General features: G+C 42.2%; 1 protein-coding gene across 1 annotated transcript in view; it reads right to left on the bottom strand.

Annotated features, from left to right (window-relative positions):
- The window catches only part of LOC122789203, a 1548683-nt gene that overhangs the window by 1243740 nt on the left and 285087 nt on the right, over nt 1–19856 (bottom strand). The window contains exon 4 of the mRNA XM_044056474.1: nt 7786–7863. Coding sequence (XP_043912409.1) covers nt 7786–7863 — 78 coding nt within the window. The remainder of the gene's footprint in view (nt 1–7785; nt 7864–19856) is intronic.

Raw genomic sequence — 19856 nt, 5'->3', positions numbered from 1 at the left:
GCAAAATCATACAGACGCTTAATAGTGCGTTGGTTAACTCTAGCACAAAACCAACAACCAGCAACGTTGTGATCAGGGCCTAGGCAAGGACTACAGTAAGAATGAAAGTCCTTATGAGGCATTTGCTTTCCACAAGAAATACAATTATTAACTTTTTCTGACATCGGTCTGGTGCAAGAAAAAAGTTTCTGCAACGGGGTACTTAGCTTTATTGAAGACTTCGGTCTGAAACTCGAACACGAAAATCTCAGGAGTATGCCAACCAGCACTTGCTAACTGCTTCTGCTTCAGGCACTGTGTGGCAAGAAAGACTGAAGGAAATGAGTCGGCCGCATCTTTTATACCCCTGATGACCTGACGTCAGGGAAGGGGCAAAAGCAGCCGACGCAGGACCCAGGACTTTGGAATTCAGGCCGACTGAGGGCAACCTACCAGCAGAATTATCCAAATGTAATGACTGCAACAGTGAAACACGGAGATAATAGTCTATTTTAATTGCTTATGCAATTCTGTGAACAGCTTAACCCTAACAGGGGGCAGTTTCTCATAAAAAACATCTTCCTTCAGCATGTGAGACATAGTGAAATCATATTTATTTTTTTCCATAATGACTATAGGCCCTCCCTTATCGGCAGGCCTGTTTACTATTGTGTCATTCTGCTGTAAATCCAGTAAAGCTTCATGCTCTGATTTTGTTAAATTATAAGACTTTTGCCCCTTGTAATGTATAAGCCTATTAAAATCATTCAATTTATGCACAACCTCTATGCACATTTTTTCAAAAGCATTAACTAATGGATTAAATGCAGGTTCATAGGTTCATACATTAGTACTAGGCTAACTGCCCTTGCGAGCCATTTTAAGCCTAGCCAATTATCCCTTGTGAGACTCAAACCCTGCACCTTGTGTTTGTAAGGCAAACACCTTGACCATTAGGCCACCCAACCAACCAAGGTATAAATGTGCTAGTTTTTTTACAAACATGACTATCTTGCATATGTGTAGTCTCTGTGCCATTAAACTGGATTTTTAACATCAAATTATGTGTAAACATCTTTATATCAAATATAACATCTGCAAAGTCAGACCTATCGGTGGGTATGAAAGACCATCCTTTTTGTAACAAATTAAACTCATCTTGAGACAGAACATGACTGGATAAATTCCATATAAAGTCTTTCTTTGGTTGAAAAAAGTTATCTTTATATTGTATGGGCTCTCGTTCAGCCCATTGTGCTTCCTGTTGTTCCTGCTCCTGCTGCGACCTCTGCTCTGTTGTCGCAAGGCAGGTAGCTTTTGTTCTCTTATAGGCAGCGGGAAATTCATCAGCAGTGAAGGAACCAGGGGCTAGGAGAAAGACATTGCAAGTTGTAGCACAAGTTCATAATGCAGCTGAAGGAACAACGGAATCTAATTCTACTGAAAAGTAAGGCATGGTCCATTCTGCCAACAGTGACTTTTTTTTTTTTTTTTTGAGAACAGAGGTGTGTGCAGCCTTTGAATTTCCCACTACCTATAAGAGAACAAAAGCTACCTGCCTTGAGACAACAGAGCAGAGATCGCAGCAGGAGCAGGAACAAGAGGAAGCACGATGGGTTGAAAAAGAACCCATACAATACAAAGAAAACTTTTTTCAAACTAAAGACAGACTGGATATGGAATTTATCCAGTCATGTTCCGTCTCAAGATGAGTTTGTTACAAAAAGGATAGTCTTTCATACACACTGGTAGGTCTGACTTTGCAGACGTTATATTTGATATAAAGACGTTTACATGTAATTTGATGTTAAAAATGCAATTTAATGGCACAGAGACTATACCTATGCAAGGTAGTCATGTTTGTAAAAAACCTAGCATATTTATAGCTGCAGTTAACCCATTAGTTAATTGTTTGTGTCTTTCGGCTTTTCCCGGTAACCCATTAGTTAATGCTTTTGAAAAAATGTGCAGAGGATGTACATAAATTGAATGATTTTAATAGGCATAAACATTACAAGGGGCAAAAGTTTTAAAAGCCAGAGATGGTTTGCACCTGTCACACCTAGGCTTTTGAATACTGGCCAAGGCTCTTGCTGTCCCCATAGTGCCTTTTCTAGGAAAGGCTCAAAGGACAAACCAACCACCGTAACCAGCACAGGTATCCAAAAACTAAGGGTAATGCTACTCAGTGCCAGAAGTCTCAACCTCAAAATGCATGCACTTGAGGCACTCCTCAGTATGGAGAAAACTGATGTTTGTGCAGTGACGGAAACCTGGTTCAAGGCTCCAGAGAGCACCCCAGCACTACCAGGTTACAATTCATATCTTACCTTCTGGCCTTAGTTACCGGATCGCAGTACAAAGGGCGGAGGTGTATCCATATTCATCAAGGATACCCACATCTCCAAGTTAGTGGCGCAGCATGATACCCCAGAGATCATCCATGTGCTACTATCAGCAGGCAAAACCACATTTCAAGTTGTAGCCTGTTACAGATCGCCCACCTTGTCCCAAGATGCTCACTCAGCATTCCTTGAGGCATTGGAAAATGTAAAGGTCCTACCCAACACCATAATTTTGGGCGATTTCAACTACCCTGGAATAGACTGGGTGAACTACCAAAGTTCTAACTCCTATGCCCAGCGGTTCATAGAATTTATAAATTCAAATGCTCTTGAACAACTGGTATGTTCCCCTACTAGAGGGGACAACATATTGGATTTAGTCATCACAAATATGGCCGACCATTGTACCACACCCATTATCACTCCCTCTCTGGTCAGATCAGACCACAAACTGATAACCCTGGAAGTCCTCACCCCTCAACCTCCCCCAGTCAAAGAAACCATCATAAAAAACCTTTCCAAAGCAAACTTCAAACTACTTGAGTCAGAAGTGGAAAGCTTCACTATTCCCTTGCAGAAGGATAATGATATCCAGGATGCAGAATCCTACGCCAAGGCACTTTATATACATCTTCAGGATTGCATGGACCGTGCTATCACAAATAAAACCAAGACTCCTTCCTCAAGCAAGAATAAACCAGTCTGGTGGTCCCCGGCCATAAGCAAACTATACAATAAAAGAAGGAGACTTGTACAAAAAAAGGCCAAATCTCAAGTAGATAAATCATCACTGATCAGCATTAGTAAGAAATTGAGGGTCCTCAAATCAACTAACGCCAGTTTCGAAAAGAAGATTGCCAAGGATAACCATAAGACCTTCTATGGTTATGTCAAAAATCTAAATGGCAATGCTCAGGTCTGTTCTGAGCTAGTAAAAAATGGAACAAAATACATTGACCCCAGTGACATTGCCAACATCTTTGGCTGATCGCCCCCCCCCCACCTACAGGGCCTATATTACTATTCCAAGAGATTGTGCAACTCCAATTATTACTGATACGTTGGTTAATAAGGCTCTATTCTAAAGCTAAAAACACTGCCACACTGCCTCCATGGGACCAGATGGTGTCCCGGGCTGTGTCATACGTGAGCTCCAAAATGAATTAACCCCGCATCTGAATACCCTGTTCAGTCTCAGCCTCTCGACAGGATATGTGCCCACAGAATGGCGCACAGCAACGGGGGTTCCGCTGCACAAGGGTGGGCCCACAACAGACACTGGGAACTACCGACCAATAAGCCTGACCAGTCTGATCTGTAAGGTAATGGAGCGAATCATTATGGAATTCGTAAATGGAAAGATTGGGAACCTCCAAACACTTGACCCCACACAGATCAGCTTCGTCAAGGGCAGATGCCTCCTGAACCTGGTGGACTTCTTTGAGACAGTTACTCAGGCTATAGATAAGGGAAAGGAGGTACACATGGCTTACCTTGACCTTGCTAAAGCATTTGACACCATTCCCCATTCGGGTATTATTGATAAACTCATCAACCTGGGCATAAACCCTTACGTCACAAGATGGATCACAAACTGGCTCTCAGACAGATCCCACAAAGTAAGAGTAGCGGGATCTACGTCCAAATCCAGACCAGTAATGAGCGGTGTGTGCCTCAGGGCTCTGTCCTGGGGCCCCTCTTGTTTGGCATATACTTCTCAGAAGTACAGGCAAGCACTGAAGGGCTGTGGCTGACCAAGTTTGCGGATGACTGCAAACTGGGTGCTATAATAGAGTCTCCGGCCGACATGGATATCCTCCAGAAGAGCCTTAATGAGACTGATGCATGGTGTCAAAGCCATGGTCTCAAGCTACATGCTAAAAAATGCATAGTAATCCCCTTTGGAAAAAACAGAGTACCCGCGAACTACCACATAGGAGGTAACCCCCTGAAATCTGAAGTAGTAATAAGGGATCTAGGGACCCAAGTAGATAGTCAGCTTTCCTTTGATAACCATGTTGCCAAGGTGGTTAGAAAATCCTTCTATGTGACCCATCTGATCACGAAAGGGTTTGCATCAAGATCTAAGGATGTAGTGGTGCCCCTCTACTCTTCCCTCATCAGACCCATTGAGTACAATGCACCAACTGGAATGTACCTGGCTAGGCATCTCCAGCAGCCGGTGAGACCACAGAGATACCTCACTAAAAGTATTACTGGCCTCAAACAGTTGCCTTATGCAGCACGATTGAAAAACTAAGGCTTTCCTCTGTTGCATACCGCCTTCTGAGAGGCAATCTCTGTCTAACATACAGAGCCATGTCCAACCCAGAACTGTTGAACATGTTCCATTTTAGCGAAACCAAATCTACTCGAGCTACACGCTCTAGGTATATAAACCTCAGCACAACAATGTATAGAACATGCTGGAGGGATAGATTCCCTTCGCAAAGACTTCCCTTGCTATGGAACAAGGTCTCGATCTACATAAGACAAAGCCCCTCACTATCACTCTTCAAGAGGAACCTTGACGAGTGGATGGGTAACAGGAAGTTCACCCCAGGGATCATACCAACAGCTCTACTACATAGGGGCCAAGGGTACTAGCTGCTAGATCAAGGGCCTAGGGAACTAACCAAAGGGGCGGTGAATACCGCACAACGTGGCTGGGCCAATATATGCCTTCGAGCAGATAGCCCAGTATCTATCTATGAACCTAAATTTAACAAAATCAGAACATGAAGCTTTACTGGATTTACAGAATGACACAATAGTAATCAGGCCTGCCGATAAGGGAGGGCCTACAGTCATTATGGAAAAAATAAATATGATTTCACTGTCTCACATGCTGAAGGAAGATGTTTTTTATGAGAAACTGCCCCGTTAGGGTTAAGCTGTTCATAGAAAAAGTGCATATTATTTTATGGTTAATTCACCTACTACACCCATTATCCAAGGTTTGCCCAAACTACACAAGAGCACTACTGACCCACCCATGAAGCCTATAGTGTCCGGTAGAAACTGGTGTACTGAACCAGCATCCATTTCATTGAAAAATGTTTGAGACCACTTTTAAATAGTAGAGAGCACGTGTTAAGAGACACGGAACAGTTTTTGAGAGAGTTATACACTTTCAATAATTACAACTCTATTGAAGGTGTTCTCATGGGTAACACTTGATGTGGTCTCTCTTTTTACTGTTATACCCAATGTGATTGGGTTGGAAAGTTTTACCAAGTTTATGGAAATGTACTCTGATTTCTCTGAAAGTAAAATCATACTAGTGAGGAATTTACTGAGCATTGTCTTAGAAATTGTTTTTCTGATTGGTGATGATTTATACTGGCAGCGTAATGGCATAGCTATGGGCACGTCCTGTGCCAATAGCTACGCCAGTGCTGTCATAGCTATGGGCACGTCCTGTGCCAATAGCTACGCCAGTGCTGTCATGGTTGTATGGGAACATGAGCTTTTATTGAGTGGCCCATATCAGAATAAAGTTTTGTAGATTTGTAGATAACCTTTTTATTTTATGGGCAGGTACAGAAGAGGAGTTATTGGAATTTCTTGCGTTCTTGAATGCAACCACCACTTTTCTAAGGTTTACATCTGTTGTCTCATATGAAGGAATAAACTGTTTGGATGTTCAAGTAAATATTGAAAATGGGAGTATATATACATGCTTGTACAGAAAGGAATGTTATGTTAACCATCTTTTAAGCAGAGGAAGTATGCACCCTACCTATCTGTTTGATAATGTCATTAGGAATCAGGTTTGTAGAGCGTCTAGGTTGAACATTAGGGATGCAGATTTCCTTCAACAATTGAACAGTACGAGGAATGATTTACTGGCCAAAGCCTATGGGGAGAGAGATGTACAAAAGCAAATACAAGCAGTAGTAGTTTGCGACATACTAAGGCTAGACCTTACTATTCGGATAGATGGTGCAAGGAAAAAGAGACCAGTGGCGATAAGCCTAAGTTAAAGGTACCATTAAGCTTCTCTAGTGATGTCGGGTCTATGTATTTGATAATGTCATTAGGAATCCGGTTTTTAGATAGTCTAGGTTGAACGTTGGGGATGCAACATCAACAATTGAACAGTACGAGGAATGATTTACTGGCCAGAGCCTATGGGGAGAGAGATGTACAGAAGCAAATACAAGTAGTTAGTTGGCGACATACTAAGGCTAGACCTTACTATTCTGATAGATGGGGTAAGAAAGAGACCAGTGGTGATAAGCCTAAGTTAAAGGTACCATTAAGCTTCTCTAGTGATGTCGGGTGTTGTATGAACATTATATGTAAACACTGGGGAATATTGACCACTGACAAGGCGGTCACAAAATGGATAGAGAATTAACCTAAATTTTTGTTCAGAAATCAAAAGTCTTTGAAGAGACATTTATGTGCACCCAGAGAATAGAAAACACCTATGGGTGGCATGGGGACTAAGCCTTGTGGTAAATGTTCATACTGTGAGTATATAGATATAAGCAATGAATTTTTACTTCCAGATCAGGACCGGCTATATCAATTTAAAGTAAAAGCTACATGTGATGCACAGCACATAGTGCATCTTGCTCACTGTGTAATATGCAAGAAATTTTTTATTGGGAAAACAGACAGTTTACTCAAGGAGAGGGTTAGAGAACACATTTATCACATAGGCAAGCAAAGCAGAAGTAATGCCCTGGCCAAACAGGTTGTCAGTACTAACAACCAACATAAATTTAAGTTTATGGCCATTGCTAGGAGTTCTGAGAGTAAAAAGGGGGACATATGTAGTAAAACAGAGGAACTGGAAACTAGATGGATAGTCCTATTCAGAGCTGACATGGGACATGGTCTCAATGAACAAATACCACGGAGACCAAAGTTAAAGGCCAGATCTCTACGTAGGTAAAGTAGTTGTTTTTAAGAATATGTATTTTAACAATGTTTTGATAGTGCACAAAGTGTATAAGAAATATTTTATGACTATATTTTTATGATTTTCTTTGAATATTTAGTTACTTTGTGGTTACCATATAGCTTTAATACGTTATAGTAATGGAGTGTATACAGACATGTGATGTATTGTTGTCATGTGATGTACACAGCAATATTTAAAAGTATGACTAGTTTGTTTGTTTTTATGCACCTGAAGAAACAGATGTGAAAGTGCTTGTGCCTGATTAAAGCTTTATAACCTGGAGCCTATCTTGTGTCCTCCTGTTGTTTTTGGATACTTTGCTGTAGTTTTGCTGTGGACACAAGGACCTGCACTCGAGTGTTTTTTATTGTTCTGGCTAGAAAACAAAACTGTTAAAAGATGCTTAGAACAGTACAGACACTCATCTGCAAGTATCTTAGGGACAGTCTTAAAATAAAATAAAAGAAAATGCATGTATAGGCATATACATGTGTAATGGAACAATGTGGAGGAACATATCCAACAAAGATCTAAAACTGAGATTACCTTTGGTGGTTTAAAAGGATAATCTGTTGGAAAGTGAATTGTGAGAAAGAAGACTCCTCCCTGGTATGGGCTTTCAGTCTGGAGAAGGGGAAAAAGAAATAAGAGTTAAGAACAATATCTTTACTGTAGCATTCAACAATTTTTATACAAATGCAAATTCACAAGTAGTGTTTAAAAATTAGGTGCAAAATAATTATCACATTCAGAGACATTCTGCTACAATATTTTAGTTTTCTATTTTACTGCCCTCCCTTAAGATTACAGGCAAGCACAACTCAAGCCTTTTTATGGAAGGATGGCATGAAACATGCAGGCAAATCCCAGAACATACCACCTCTGGAAACTGCAAGTTTTTGTTTGCCACCTACAATATACAGTGTACACTTACCATGTATTAACTAGATAGGTACAAGAATGAACTACATGATTTACAGGACATCATTCACTTACCCATACATGATGGGCACAGGACTTCTGCATCCAAATAACAGGATTACTCCAACAGGAATTTATGGCCGAATACAACAGACGGACAAATCAGATCCCTCTAGGGGCACATATCTGACATCTTGTAGCCAAGCTTCTTCTGTTGGCTGTGGCTCAAGACATGCATTATGTACCCTACTCAAATTCTCTGGTCCGCAAGAAGTAATATGTACCAACAAACGCCCCTGGACAAAGCTAAAGGAGCTTGAAGCTCTTACTATTCAACTCATTCCCTCCGTTAACAGTTCTGGAAGTTTGCACTGTAACTTTCAATGGACACAACCCAAGCTTTTTGATGGAACTTAATTATGTTCTCACATTTCAAACAAATATTCATATCTCTGGAATGATAGGCATTACTAAACAAGTGTAAATGGCAAACTCTTCAGCACAAACTCTCGTTATCATGATAGCATGCTTTATTTTCTAGAGTTTAAACTGGATTTTCTAAGCCACAATAAATATAGTAACTATCGTAATATTTTGTAAACAACTTAAAATATCTCCGCAACCACTCGGGTTACAGACATACTGCTAAAAGCACTTTTGTTCATCCAGCTGAGAACTTTTATACGAGGGTAAGAAGCTCTGTCTGTGCCACTTGGTTGTTGAGATATTCAGAAAAGCATGACATTTATGAGAACATAAATATTATAAGAACAGCAATTAATATATATTTCAACTGTTTTGATATTTTACCTCTGCATATAGCAGGTACGTTTGTCATTGTGTAAGCTTAAATATGAATTTTTTTTAATACTTTGTATGTAGGTAGCACGGCTTTAAAATTATTAAAGCAAATATGAACAGACAATATTTGATGCCTAGAGGCATCAGTAGGATGCAACTGCAGGAGCACCTACAAGCGTCACCCAGCTGTAATGAGTTAAAAACACTCAAAACTATAGGAGAACAATTGGTGTACGTGTTCTAAAACACTAGCTTATACCTTTAACTATAAGGCTAAGCAGAGCACTAAAGTAAAAAAGAAGTTATGTCCTTAAACAATGGATCCTTTCATTCCAGTCTGTCCAATACAACAGTTGGATCTGTACCAAACAATGGATCCTCTCATTCCAGGCTGTCTTTTTGGATCTGTGCCAGTATTGGTAAGTTCTCTAGCCTTGAACTTCTCAAACATTTCCCACGTACAATGCACTTATCCTCTCTAGACCAGCATTTGCTATCTAAATCACTAGGACACTATATGACTTTTTCAGTATCAGCAATAGTAGAAGGTAAGGGGATGGTGGAAGGATTATATTATCAGATGGACATGAATGAAAGGATCCATATCCATTCACATTCTGTCCATCCCATTAGACTGTTGGATTAGGACCCCCCCAGCTACTGGATCTCCTTGATGGTATCATGCCAAGTGCCTTTAAAGGACAGCAGCTCCAAATCATACCATGGACCTATAGATCAAATTAAGTTTGTAGCGCTTTGAAAAGTTATGCAGTGCTTACTAAGTTGTCACAGCACAGATACAATCAATAGAAGAATTCTTGAAGAATGCCACAGATGTGGCTACAGAACACAAGGAATGAGATTTAAATTTAACTGGGAGATGCGCATTGCTGCTTTAATGCACAGGTGCGATACAGTCTGACAGCCATCTGGATAGGATTATTCATAACACTTTAGTGTCTATTTGGAGAGAGAGAAATAAACAACTGTAAGCCCTTCCTATACCGTTTAGTGACGTGTAAATAAAGCTTTGCTTGCCTATAAACATCCAGGATATAAAGTATGCATTCCTCTAAGTTGGAATGCACCTCAAACACCTGCAACAACTGGAGAGGCCGCAAAAGAACCTCACAAAGAGGATCCTAGGCCTTAAACATTTGTCCTATATGGACAGACTAACTCCAATTATTTTCTGTCTCATATCGCCTACTTGGAGGCGATCTCTGCTTGACTTACAAAGCCATGTCTGACCCAGCTCTGTTAGAAATGCTACATCTAGAGAAATCCCAATACCCCCATAACACAAGCTCCGGAGACATCAACCTCATTACCACAATCAACAGAACATGCTGGAGGGACAGGTTCATAACCCAGACTGCCCATGCTATGGAATAGATTTCCCATACCAGTCAAGGAGAGCACCTCACTGGCACTCTTCAAGACAAATCTTGATGAGTGAATGGGAAACAGAAAATTCATCCCAGGGATCACTCCACTGGCTCTACTCAACAGAAGCACTGGGAACTAAGGTCGGGTGGCACAATGCCAGGATAATCCTATGGGCTAGGCGTGTAAAGGCTCCAGGCCATTAGCCTAGTAGACACCTATGAACAGCTGAAGAATAGAGGAAGATTAATAGAGTGATTCAGGCTGGATTTAGATGTCACCTTAGGAATGAAAGAAGGTTCTGAGGGAAACTGCCCATGTGAAAGATAAGGTACAGTCTAAGTTAAGACAGGGCCTGCAGTTCAGAAATTCTCCTGGCTGAAGTAAAGGCCACCAGGAAAGTTTTCCAAAAAAAGAAACTTCAAGGTCACAGAAAAAGCTAGATGAAAGGGAGGCTGAACTGGGGCCTCCAGCACTAAATTTAAACCCAAGAGCGGGCAGGATGTTTGACTGATGGCCTCAAGAGGAAAAGTCCTTTCATGGCACCTCTGCACAATTTATGCAATGCCAATAAACAAGAATCTGGCTGAGGGAGAAATTGGAAATTGACACCAAATGCACTTTAACTGCTGAAACACTTGTCACCCCATCAAATAAGGATGTCAGAAATTGCAAAACATCAGAACAGACACCTGCAAGAGACTTACCTGATGAAATGTTACCCAGAAAGCAAAATGTCATTTACTATGTTATACCTTCTGAGAGGAGTCTTTCCGGGATGCAGATAGCCTCAACATCCAGAGACAAGGTGTGGTTTCATGACCATCACTGGAACTGGAAGAACCAAGCAGTTAGGTTTAGATACTTGAGATTTGAGTGAGTTTTTTTTCAAATGGGTGGAAATCTCAAATCAGATTTAAAAGCCAAGTTTGCTTTCTGAGATGAGGCCCGAGTAGGGAGAACCAAACTTATCCGAGCCAGAAAGGAGCAATGAGAATGACAGTTGCTCTTGCATTGTAAGGATTTCTGTAAGAATCTCAGAATCAGAGGAAATGGAGGGTAACCATGAAGGATTCTGGAAGGGCACTGCTTGATTACAGCCTGTCTCAGAGAATGACCATTTTTGGGGATCAAGGAAAAGTAGGTACTGCACTTGGTATTGGCTGGGGAATGCAGAATGAGATCACAGCACAGACCGCCTCAGTAGCTGAAAATAGCGTGACCCATCATTGGATTGGGAGACCACTTGTGAGGCATAAGGACTGTCCTGTTGAGCCTGTATGCAATGCAGTTGGAATTCCCAGGAATGTGCATTGTTACTAGAAAGCAGTACAAATTCATTGACCACTGCCACATACACTTTTTCCCTCAACACAGAGGACAGGACATGGTTCCTCCCTGCTTGTTCAGGTACCACACCACAGTTATATTGTTAGACTCAAATTCACAAATTGTGGGAGGAATTCTTGAAGCTCCTGAAATGCTAGGAGAACTTCACCCATCTCTAACATGCTGATCTGGACAGCATTCCAAATATTTCGGACCACAGTCTCCTGAAAATGACCCCCCAATCCCCAGATAGGCATCCATATAACTACCACTTGAGGTGGGAGAACAAATAATATTCCCACGTGGACAAGTAAGGAAGAGATCCACCAAACTAGATGATTTTTTTTTTAAGTGTTGGTTAGAGTAATGGGAAATCTGAGACCGTCAATTAGTTGGAAACACTGATTGCACACTAAAACAGCCTCATATGATACTGAGCAAATTGAACTATTAGAATACAAAAAGGTATTAGACTCAGGACAAGAGAAGATGGAGGTTTATCATACTGCAGGAGGTCTTGTACTGCCTTGTGAAGAGTCTGAATTCTTTCTAGTGGTAAAGATACTACTCTGTGAACTGAGTCCAGAAGGCAGCAGATGAATTGCAAGCCCCAAGTTGGCTCTAGTGGAGACTCTGACAGACTGTGATGCTCAAGGCCAAACAAAAATATGGAAAAGGTAATCCCTGTTTTTTTTTTGCTGGAATTTTAACACTGGGAAAGCCAGGAAGCAATCTTTCAAATATGGGAACATCTTGGTCCCTTGGAATTGTAGATGGGCTGCAACTATACTCACACTTTGTGAACTCCCCATGGACCTGTGATAAGACTGAAGAGCAGGGCTCTGAACTGAAAGTGACTGGTTCCTAATCAGAAGCAAAGAATCCTCCTGGATGCTTGCTCAATCTTGATGTGTAAGCAAGCACCTCAGCAACTGACCAGAGATCCTTATTCTTTTTCGAAACCAGAAAGGATTTGGAGTACTGACCCAACCTAGATGGTCTGGCATGACCTCTTGGATGGCTTCCTTGCCTAGTAAGGATAGAACTTCCTTATCAGCAACTTTTAACTATTGTACGTTACCACTGTGAGCAGCCAGAGACTGGGGGAGGATGGTAAGAGTATACAATAGGCTCTAGTTAATATCCCTCTCACCCAAGAGTCAAGTGATGGCCAACCATGTGATAGTGTAGAGGAATATATACCCCTCAGATCAGTCCAGTAGCCTTTCATGGATGAGACTGCTGGCAGTACAAAAACAGCCTGCAAAATTTCTGGTTTTGTGGAACTCCATGACAGTACAGTTTTGTACCTACTATAAATGTAGATGGTTAGAGTGCTAATACAGCTGCAGTCATAACAGATGGGTTCTCCTGCCATCAGGCGGGTCCTCGGTCAGCTGAATTCCAAAGTCTAGGTCCGGCATTGGTTGTCGTCGCTTCTTCCCTGACGTTAGTGCGACAGGGGTATACAAGAACCAGCCAACGCCATTTTCTTCTGTTTTTCTTGCCCCAGATGTCAGGTGCCCCCAGAAGGAAGGCAATACATAAAATTATGTAATAATGCAATATAATCAAAGACCAGTAGTTGCAAGCAAATACACCATAAAAGAAGACCCCTAGAGGGGAAGGAGGGAGGGAAACCTGGACTGCAGCTGTATTAGCACTCTAACATCTACATTTATGGTAGGTACAAAACGGTATTATGTTCATCGTGCATACAGATGCAGTCATAACAGATGGGTAGAATCCCAAAGCTAAAAAAGGGGTGGTAGGCACTAGGTGGAGCTAGGAGGAGCCAAAATGCCCTGCAAGACTGCAGTGGCAAAGCCTGCTCTAGATTTGGAGTATAATGGCAGGTTGTAGTGCTTGGAGAAGGTATGTACAGAACTCCAAGTGACTGCTTCTAAAATATCCTTGGTAGGAACTCCTCTGAGGAAGGTTGCAGAGGTGGCTGTGGACCTGGTAGAATGAGTTCTAATGCCTGTAGGTACAGTTTTGCCATGAAAGGAATAGCAAAAGCGTATGCAGTGGGCTATCCATTTTGAGATTGTCTGTTTGGATATTGACTTTCCTTGAGCTCCTACTGCATAGGCCACAAAAAGCTGTGCTGATTTTCTGAAAGGTTTTGTTCTGTCCAGATAATAACGCAGTTGTCTGTGGATGTCCAAGGAATGCAGTAATCTCTCCCCTTTGTTTTGAGGATTAGGATAAAAAGTAGGTAAATGTATGGCCTGATTTAAAGCTACCCTGGATACCACTTTAGGCATAAAGGACAGGTTGGTACGTAATGAAACTCTGTCCTGATGGAAGATGATAAAAGGCTTGACAGCCATAAGAGCCTGCAGTTCTAAAACTCTACGAGCTGAAGTGATAGCCAGAAGGAAAGCTGTTTTCCAGGACAAATATTGTAAATCTGATGAGGCAGCTGGCTCAAAAGGAGGCAAAGTCAGTTTTTCCAGAATGAAATTAAGATCCCAAGCAGGTATTGGTTGTTTTCTTGGAGGTCTTAAATTCTTAGCCCCTCTGAGGAACTGTCTTAATAGAGGGTGAGAGAATAAAGGTGGACCAGTGTTGTATTCTGCAGAAATGGCCGAGGCATGGATTTTGATGGAGGAGAACGAAAGTCCACTGCTTAGCAGTTCAGCCAAATATTGTAGTATTTGAGGTAAATTCAGTTTTCCAGGGCACTGGCCCTTTTTCTCATTCCAAACACAAAAACGTTTCCATTTTGCAGAGTAAGCTTTTCTAGTTGATGGCCTTCTGGCCTCCAAAATGACATCCTGTACCTCCTTGGAGAGCAGGGCCTGCTGCGATGCTAAGGAATCTTCCATGCGGCTAGACTGAGTGTTTTCAGATGACTGAAGAGTTTTGAAGCTGTGCTGAGTCAGAAGAAGAGGCATTAGAGGCAGGGTCCATGGTGGGGAATGCGTCAGGCTCCTCAGGAGTGGGTACCAGTGTTGCCTTGGCCAGTCCGGAGCAATGAGGATCATCTTTGGTCTGTCTGCTCTGGTCTTCAATAGGACTTTGGGCAGCAGAGGAAGAGGTGGGAAGGCATAAACTGTCATTGATGTCCAACTGAAAGAGAGCGTCCACTCTCCAGGCCTTTGGATGGAAGATCCTTGAGCAGAATTTTATCAATTGATGATTTTTGTGAGAGGCAAAGAGATCTATGTCTGGCCTTCCCCATTCTTAGATTATTTCTGTAAACTTTTGGATGCAACTTCCATTCGTGTGGATCTGTCATATTCCTGCTTAGGTTGTCTGCCAGCGTGTTTTCCTTGCCTGGCAAGTACTGTGCTTGTAGTTCCATTTGTAAGTCCATGGCCATGTTCCAAAGTGACATGGCCAGTCTGCATAGGGGATAAGAATGTGTTCCTCCCTGCTTGTTTATGTACCACATAACTGTGGTGTTGTCTGTTCTTATCAATAGCTGACCTGGTTGTAGAAGGTCCTTGAAAGCTATAATAGCATTTATCACTGCTAGCATTTCTTTTTGATTGATGTGAAGGTGCTTTTCTTTTTGGGTCCATTTGCCCTGAATGCACCGGTCTGTCATGTGCACCCCCCAGGCGTAGTCCGAGGCGTCTGTTGTGATGTCTTGATTTGCTTGAGGCTTGCTGAATGGAAGGCCTGTGTTTGTTTGGCATGCTTGAGCCCACCACAGAAATTCCTTTTGCAGACATGGAATTAATGGTATTATTGTTCCCAAACTGTGGCTGTGTTGAGACCATATGTTTTTTAGGTACCATTGTAGTTTTCTCATATGCAGCTTTGCACATGGGATTAGTAAGATGCAAGACGCCATGAATCCCAGAGCCTGCAGGATTTTCCTTGCAGTCAGCCTGGTGCAATTTGCCAGTGTTCTGAAGTATTGAATTAGTTGCCCCTGCTTCTCTGGCATGAGGTAGGCCATCTGGGTGTTTGTGTCCAAATTGGCACCCAGGAAAATTATCTTCAGAGAGGGTATTAGTCTTGATTTCTCTTTGTTGACTGTGTATCCTAGAGAATTTAATATTATTACATAAGCCAGATGTTTCAGAAGAATGTGCTTGCTGTCCGCATGGATCAGGCAGTCGTCCAGATAAGGGTATATTTGTATCCCTTGAAGTCTGCAGTAGGCAATTACTGATGCCAGGCATTTCGTGAATACTCTGGGCGCAGTAGATAAACCAAAGGGCAATGCAGAGAATTGATAATGGGTTGAACCTGCAAGAAATCTGAGGTATCTTCTGCAATTTTGTCTGATTGGGACATGCAGGTATGCCTCCTTGAGGTCCAATGTTACCAGCCAAGACTCCTTGCCCAGCATGGGAAGAAGTTGCTGTAGAGTGAGCATCTTGAATTTTGGTACGAGTAGGAATGTGTTTAGGATGGAAAGATCCAAAATCGGTCTCCAATCTTTTCCCTTCCTTGGCACCAGAAATAGCCTGGAATAAAAACCTTGACCTTGTTCGTGTGTAGGTACCTCTTGAATAGCTTTCATGTTTATAAGACCTGAAATTTGCTTTTGTGCCTCTGCCCTTTGATTGTGTGGCAGGTTTGGCATGCCTTTCATTTTTGGAAGGGTATGAAAATGGAATTTGTAGCCTCTGTTTATAATGCCCAGGATCCATTTGTCCTTTGTGACAATATGCCAATTTTTTGAGAATAGTGCCAGCTTTCCTCCTAAGGGGGCTGCCATTTGAGACCTGGTTGCCATGCAAAGGGGATAGTCATTGGTTTTGCTTTCTGAAAGATTGCAAGTTGTCCTCACCACCTCTTTGTGTAGGAGCTTGCCATTGTCTGCCTCTGTACAAGCCTTGTGTTTGTCCTCTGCCCCTCGGGCGCCTGTATCTGCCTCTTTGGGGTCTGTCTGTGGCAGGAAAGGACCAGTTTTTGGAAGGCCAATTTCTACTAAAACGTGGGGGTTAGACCTGCAGAAATTCTTTCACAGTTTGCATTGATTTAGCCTTTTCCTCCATTTTCCGTAATACTTCCTCAGCATTTGCCCCAAATAGTACATCCTTTTGAAGAGGGGCGTCTAGTAATTTAGCTTTGACATGATCAGGCAAGGCTTGTTCCTTGAGCCAGGCATGCCTACGTATGACTGAGCCCGTAACAGCAGCTCTACATGAGGCCTCTAGAGCATCAAAATCACATTGTAAGGTATGTTTACCCACTTGTTCTGCACTATGCATCAAATCCTGCAACTCCTTCATGTCTGGTTGTTAAGGTTGTGACATTTTACTTTTCTATTGAGATAACAGAAACTGTTGGTATTTTAGCATATGAAACTGACAGTTTAAGGCCCTCATGGATAAGGTAGCCAAGGTATATATCTTTTTTCCCCACCTTTCTAAGGATCTGGAATCTCTCTCGGAAGGCAATGGGTTTTTGGCAATGGAGGCCTTAACTCCCTTGGGCCCCTGTGAGATGGTTTCTAGGTCAGCCGCATGGCTTTTGTATAGAAATTGGTGTGAGTCAGGAACCCTGTAGTACCTGTCAGGCTTAACTGGAGCTGGAGGAAGAGAATCCGGGTTAAGGCAGGCCTCCGAGTAAACATCATCTAAGATGTCCAGGACAGGAGGTATAGCCAGAGGCCTGTGCTGGGGTAACAAAAGAAATTCCCTGAGCCTTTTCTTGGAATCTGAATAATCCTGGCCTTCCCAGTGGAAGTGTTCCCTTAAGGTATGCAGAGTTTCACCAAATGAGTAATCCTCAGGGGAGGATACAGAAGTGATAGATTCCTCTGCATCAGAGTCTTCAAAAAGGGGAGTAAGACTGTTCCTGATAATCAGAGTGCTCTGAAATAATGGAGCCCTGATCAGAGGAGGGGGAATCTTCCTCCACTCTGGGTCTTTTGTCCGGAGGTGGCTGAGAATCTCTGATTAGAGTAATTAAATCCTCAGCCATTTTAAGCATCTGTTTCTTAGGCATGGGGCCTGGAGATGGGCCTTGTGTAGCTGGTCTCTTAGGGTGCATGGTAGCTTTGGACTTGGTGAAAGCCTTGATGGAGAAAGAAGAGAAAGGTCTGAAGACACCTTGAGTGGAGGTGGACCTGTCCACATTCTGAGTTTCAACGCCAAGCGTGGCTTCGGTATCTGTAGTCAGGGTGTGGGCCGAGGAGCCTGCGACCTCGGGTACAGGAGACACCGCCAAAGATGTGTCGTCGGTAATCAGGGGCTGCGTAGGTGCCTCGCTGAGAACCGGACCACGTGTAGTCGGCTTAGGCGTGGTGTCGGTAGAGGCCGCGGACCTCGATTGTCGGCCCTTGCCTTCGCGGTTTTTAGACAAAATCGGGGTCGGAGTATCCGACGACATAGTATAGTTAAATGCTTTCCCAAAATAATGCTGGGCGAACTCCGCCCGACACTTAGTGCGTTTGTTGAATGTAGCACAAAAGCGACAGACCGAGACGTCATGGTCTGGGCCTAAACAAGGTATACAGAGGGAATGGAAATCCTTATGCGGTATTTGCTTCCCACAAGAAATACAATTATTAACTTTGTCTGACATCGGTCTGAGGCAAGAAAAAGTTTCCCCAACGGGGTACTTAGCTTTTAAGAAGACTTCGGTTCCAAATTTTTCGGAATGTCATGAGCTGGCCGACCGGCACTTGCAAACTGCTTCTGCTTCGGGCACCGCATGGCAAGAAAGACTGAAGAAAATGGCATCGGCTGGTTCTTATATACCCCTGTCGCACTGACGTCAGGGAAGAAGCGACTACAACCGACGCCGGACCTAGACTTTGGAATTCGGCCGACCGAGGACCCGCCTGACGGCAGGAGAACCCATCTGTTATGACTGCAGCTGTATGCACGATGAACATCTCTGGGTTTACATCTATTAAAGGGATCACACCTCTGCAGTGACCCCCTCCCCCTTCACATAAGTCGTGGTAGGCAGCAGGACTGGAAAAATGACCGTGTAGAATCCTCAAGACACACAAACTTTCCTATAATGGGGTTATGCCACGTTCAGGAGGAGGATGGCCCCCATTGTAGAAGTAGTAGTCCACAAAAAACACAAACTGATGCACTAAAAAAAAAAAGAGACCTAAAGATGACAGAGTGGATGGTTGAGGATAAGGAAGAAATTATGTATTGTTAATATTATGCAAGAAGCCCAGAATTTCCAGATAGTAGATATTCAAAAAAGATTAAGTGAGAAATGAGGAGAAAGAAAAATACTTGTACAAGAAAAAACTGTCAAAAAAGCTTCAAATGCAAATTTGTGTTCATATCCAGACCAAGAAATCTTGGGCTGTTTGGAAAAAGAAGCAACTGATGAAGTGTAAAAAAATATACAGCCTAAAATCTGGAGATTTTTGAAAGGTATAAAAAGAAAAAGACATGGGAAAGAAACAGAGATCTGATACGGTGTAATATCTAGGCAAAAAAGAAATGCAAACCAAATAAACACAAAAAAGCAGATCCAAAGATATTTGAAGTGAAATATAGAAAAAGGCACCCAGACATGAACAATTTTACAATACAAAAAATAAGATCACAAAGGGGTAATGTAGAACAGAAGATTGATAAAGTAGAAGTTAAACAAATAGCTGAATTTATAGAATACCTGTGAAGGATTTAGTGCCCCAAGTCTAATACAGGCTATGTCACAACATGATGGAACCAGGAATCCACAAAGTAAGGGGAAAGAGGTGGAGTGAAAGATATCTGAAGAAATATGGACATGGAAAAAAAGAGGTTTAATATGGTGCAATATTTATGCAAAGGAGAAAGCAAAATTGATCAATACAAAAAAGCAGCACCAGACATTTGAAGATAAATACAGGTAAAGGCATCCGGATATGAAAAATTTTACAAAACAAAAAATAATAAACAAAGGGGGAAAGTAGGAAAGAGGAATAGTAATGGAGAAGTTAAAGAAATAGAAACTGAAGTTACTATTTACCTGCAAAGTGAAAGATTTAGCATAGAAAATCCAACACAATGTCACAGCATGATGGGACAGTGAGTCCCCAAATTAAGAAGAAACAGGTGGCACAGGAAGCATCTGATCAGTTACCACATGAAGATACTCTGGAGCCTTCAGTAGAAAAGCAGTACAAAAGTTTAGCTGGAGTTGCACAGCATGAGAAGAAAGTTAAAGAGTAGCAACTCTGATGTAGTCAATGTTGTAGAGTGATAGGCCAGTGAGTTCCTATATGTAAAAGTAACAGATGACGCAGGTTGCAG

This window comes from Protopterus annectens, chromosome 14.part0 (assembly GCF_019279795.1).
Source record: "Protopterus annectens isolate FY-2018-M chromosome 14.part0, PAN1.0, whole genome shotgun sequence".
Taxonomy (NCBI): domain Eukaryota; kingdom Metazoa; phylum Chordata; order Ceratodontiformes; family Protopteridae; genus Protopterus; species Protopterus annectens.
The sequence above is the reverse complement of the archived record's forward strand: the minus strand, read 5'-3'. Positions and strand labels throughout refer to the sequence as shown.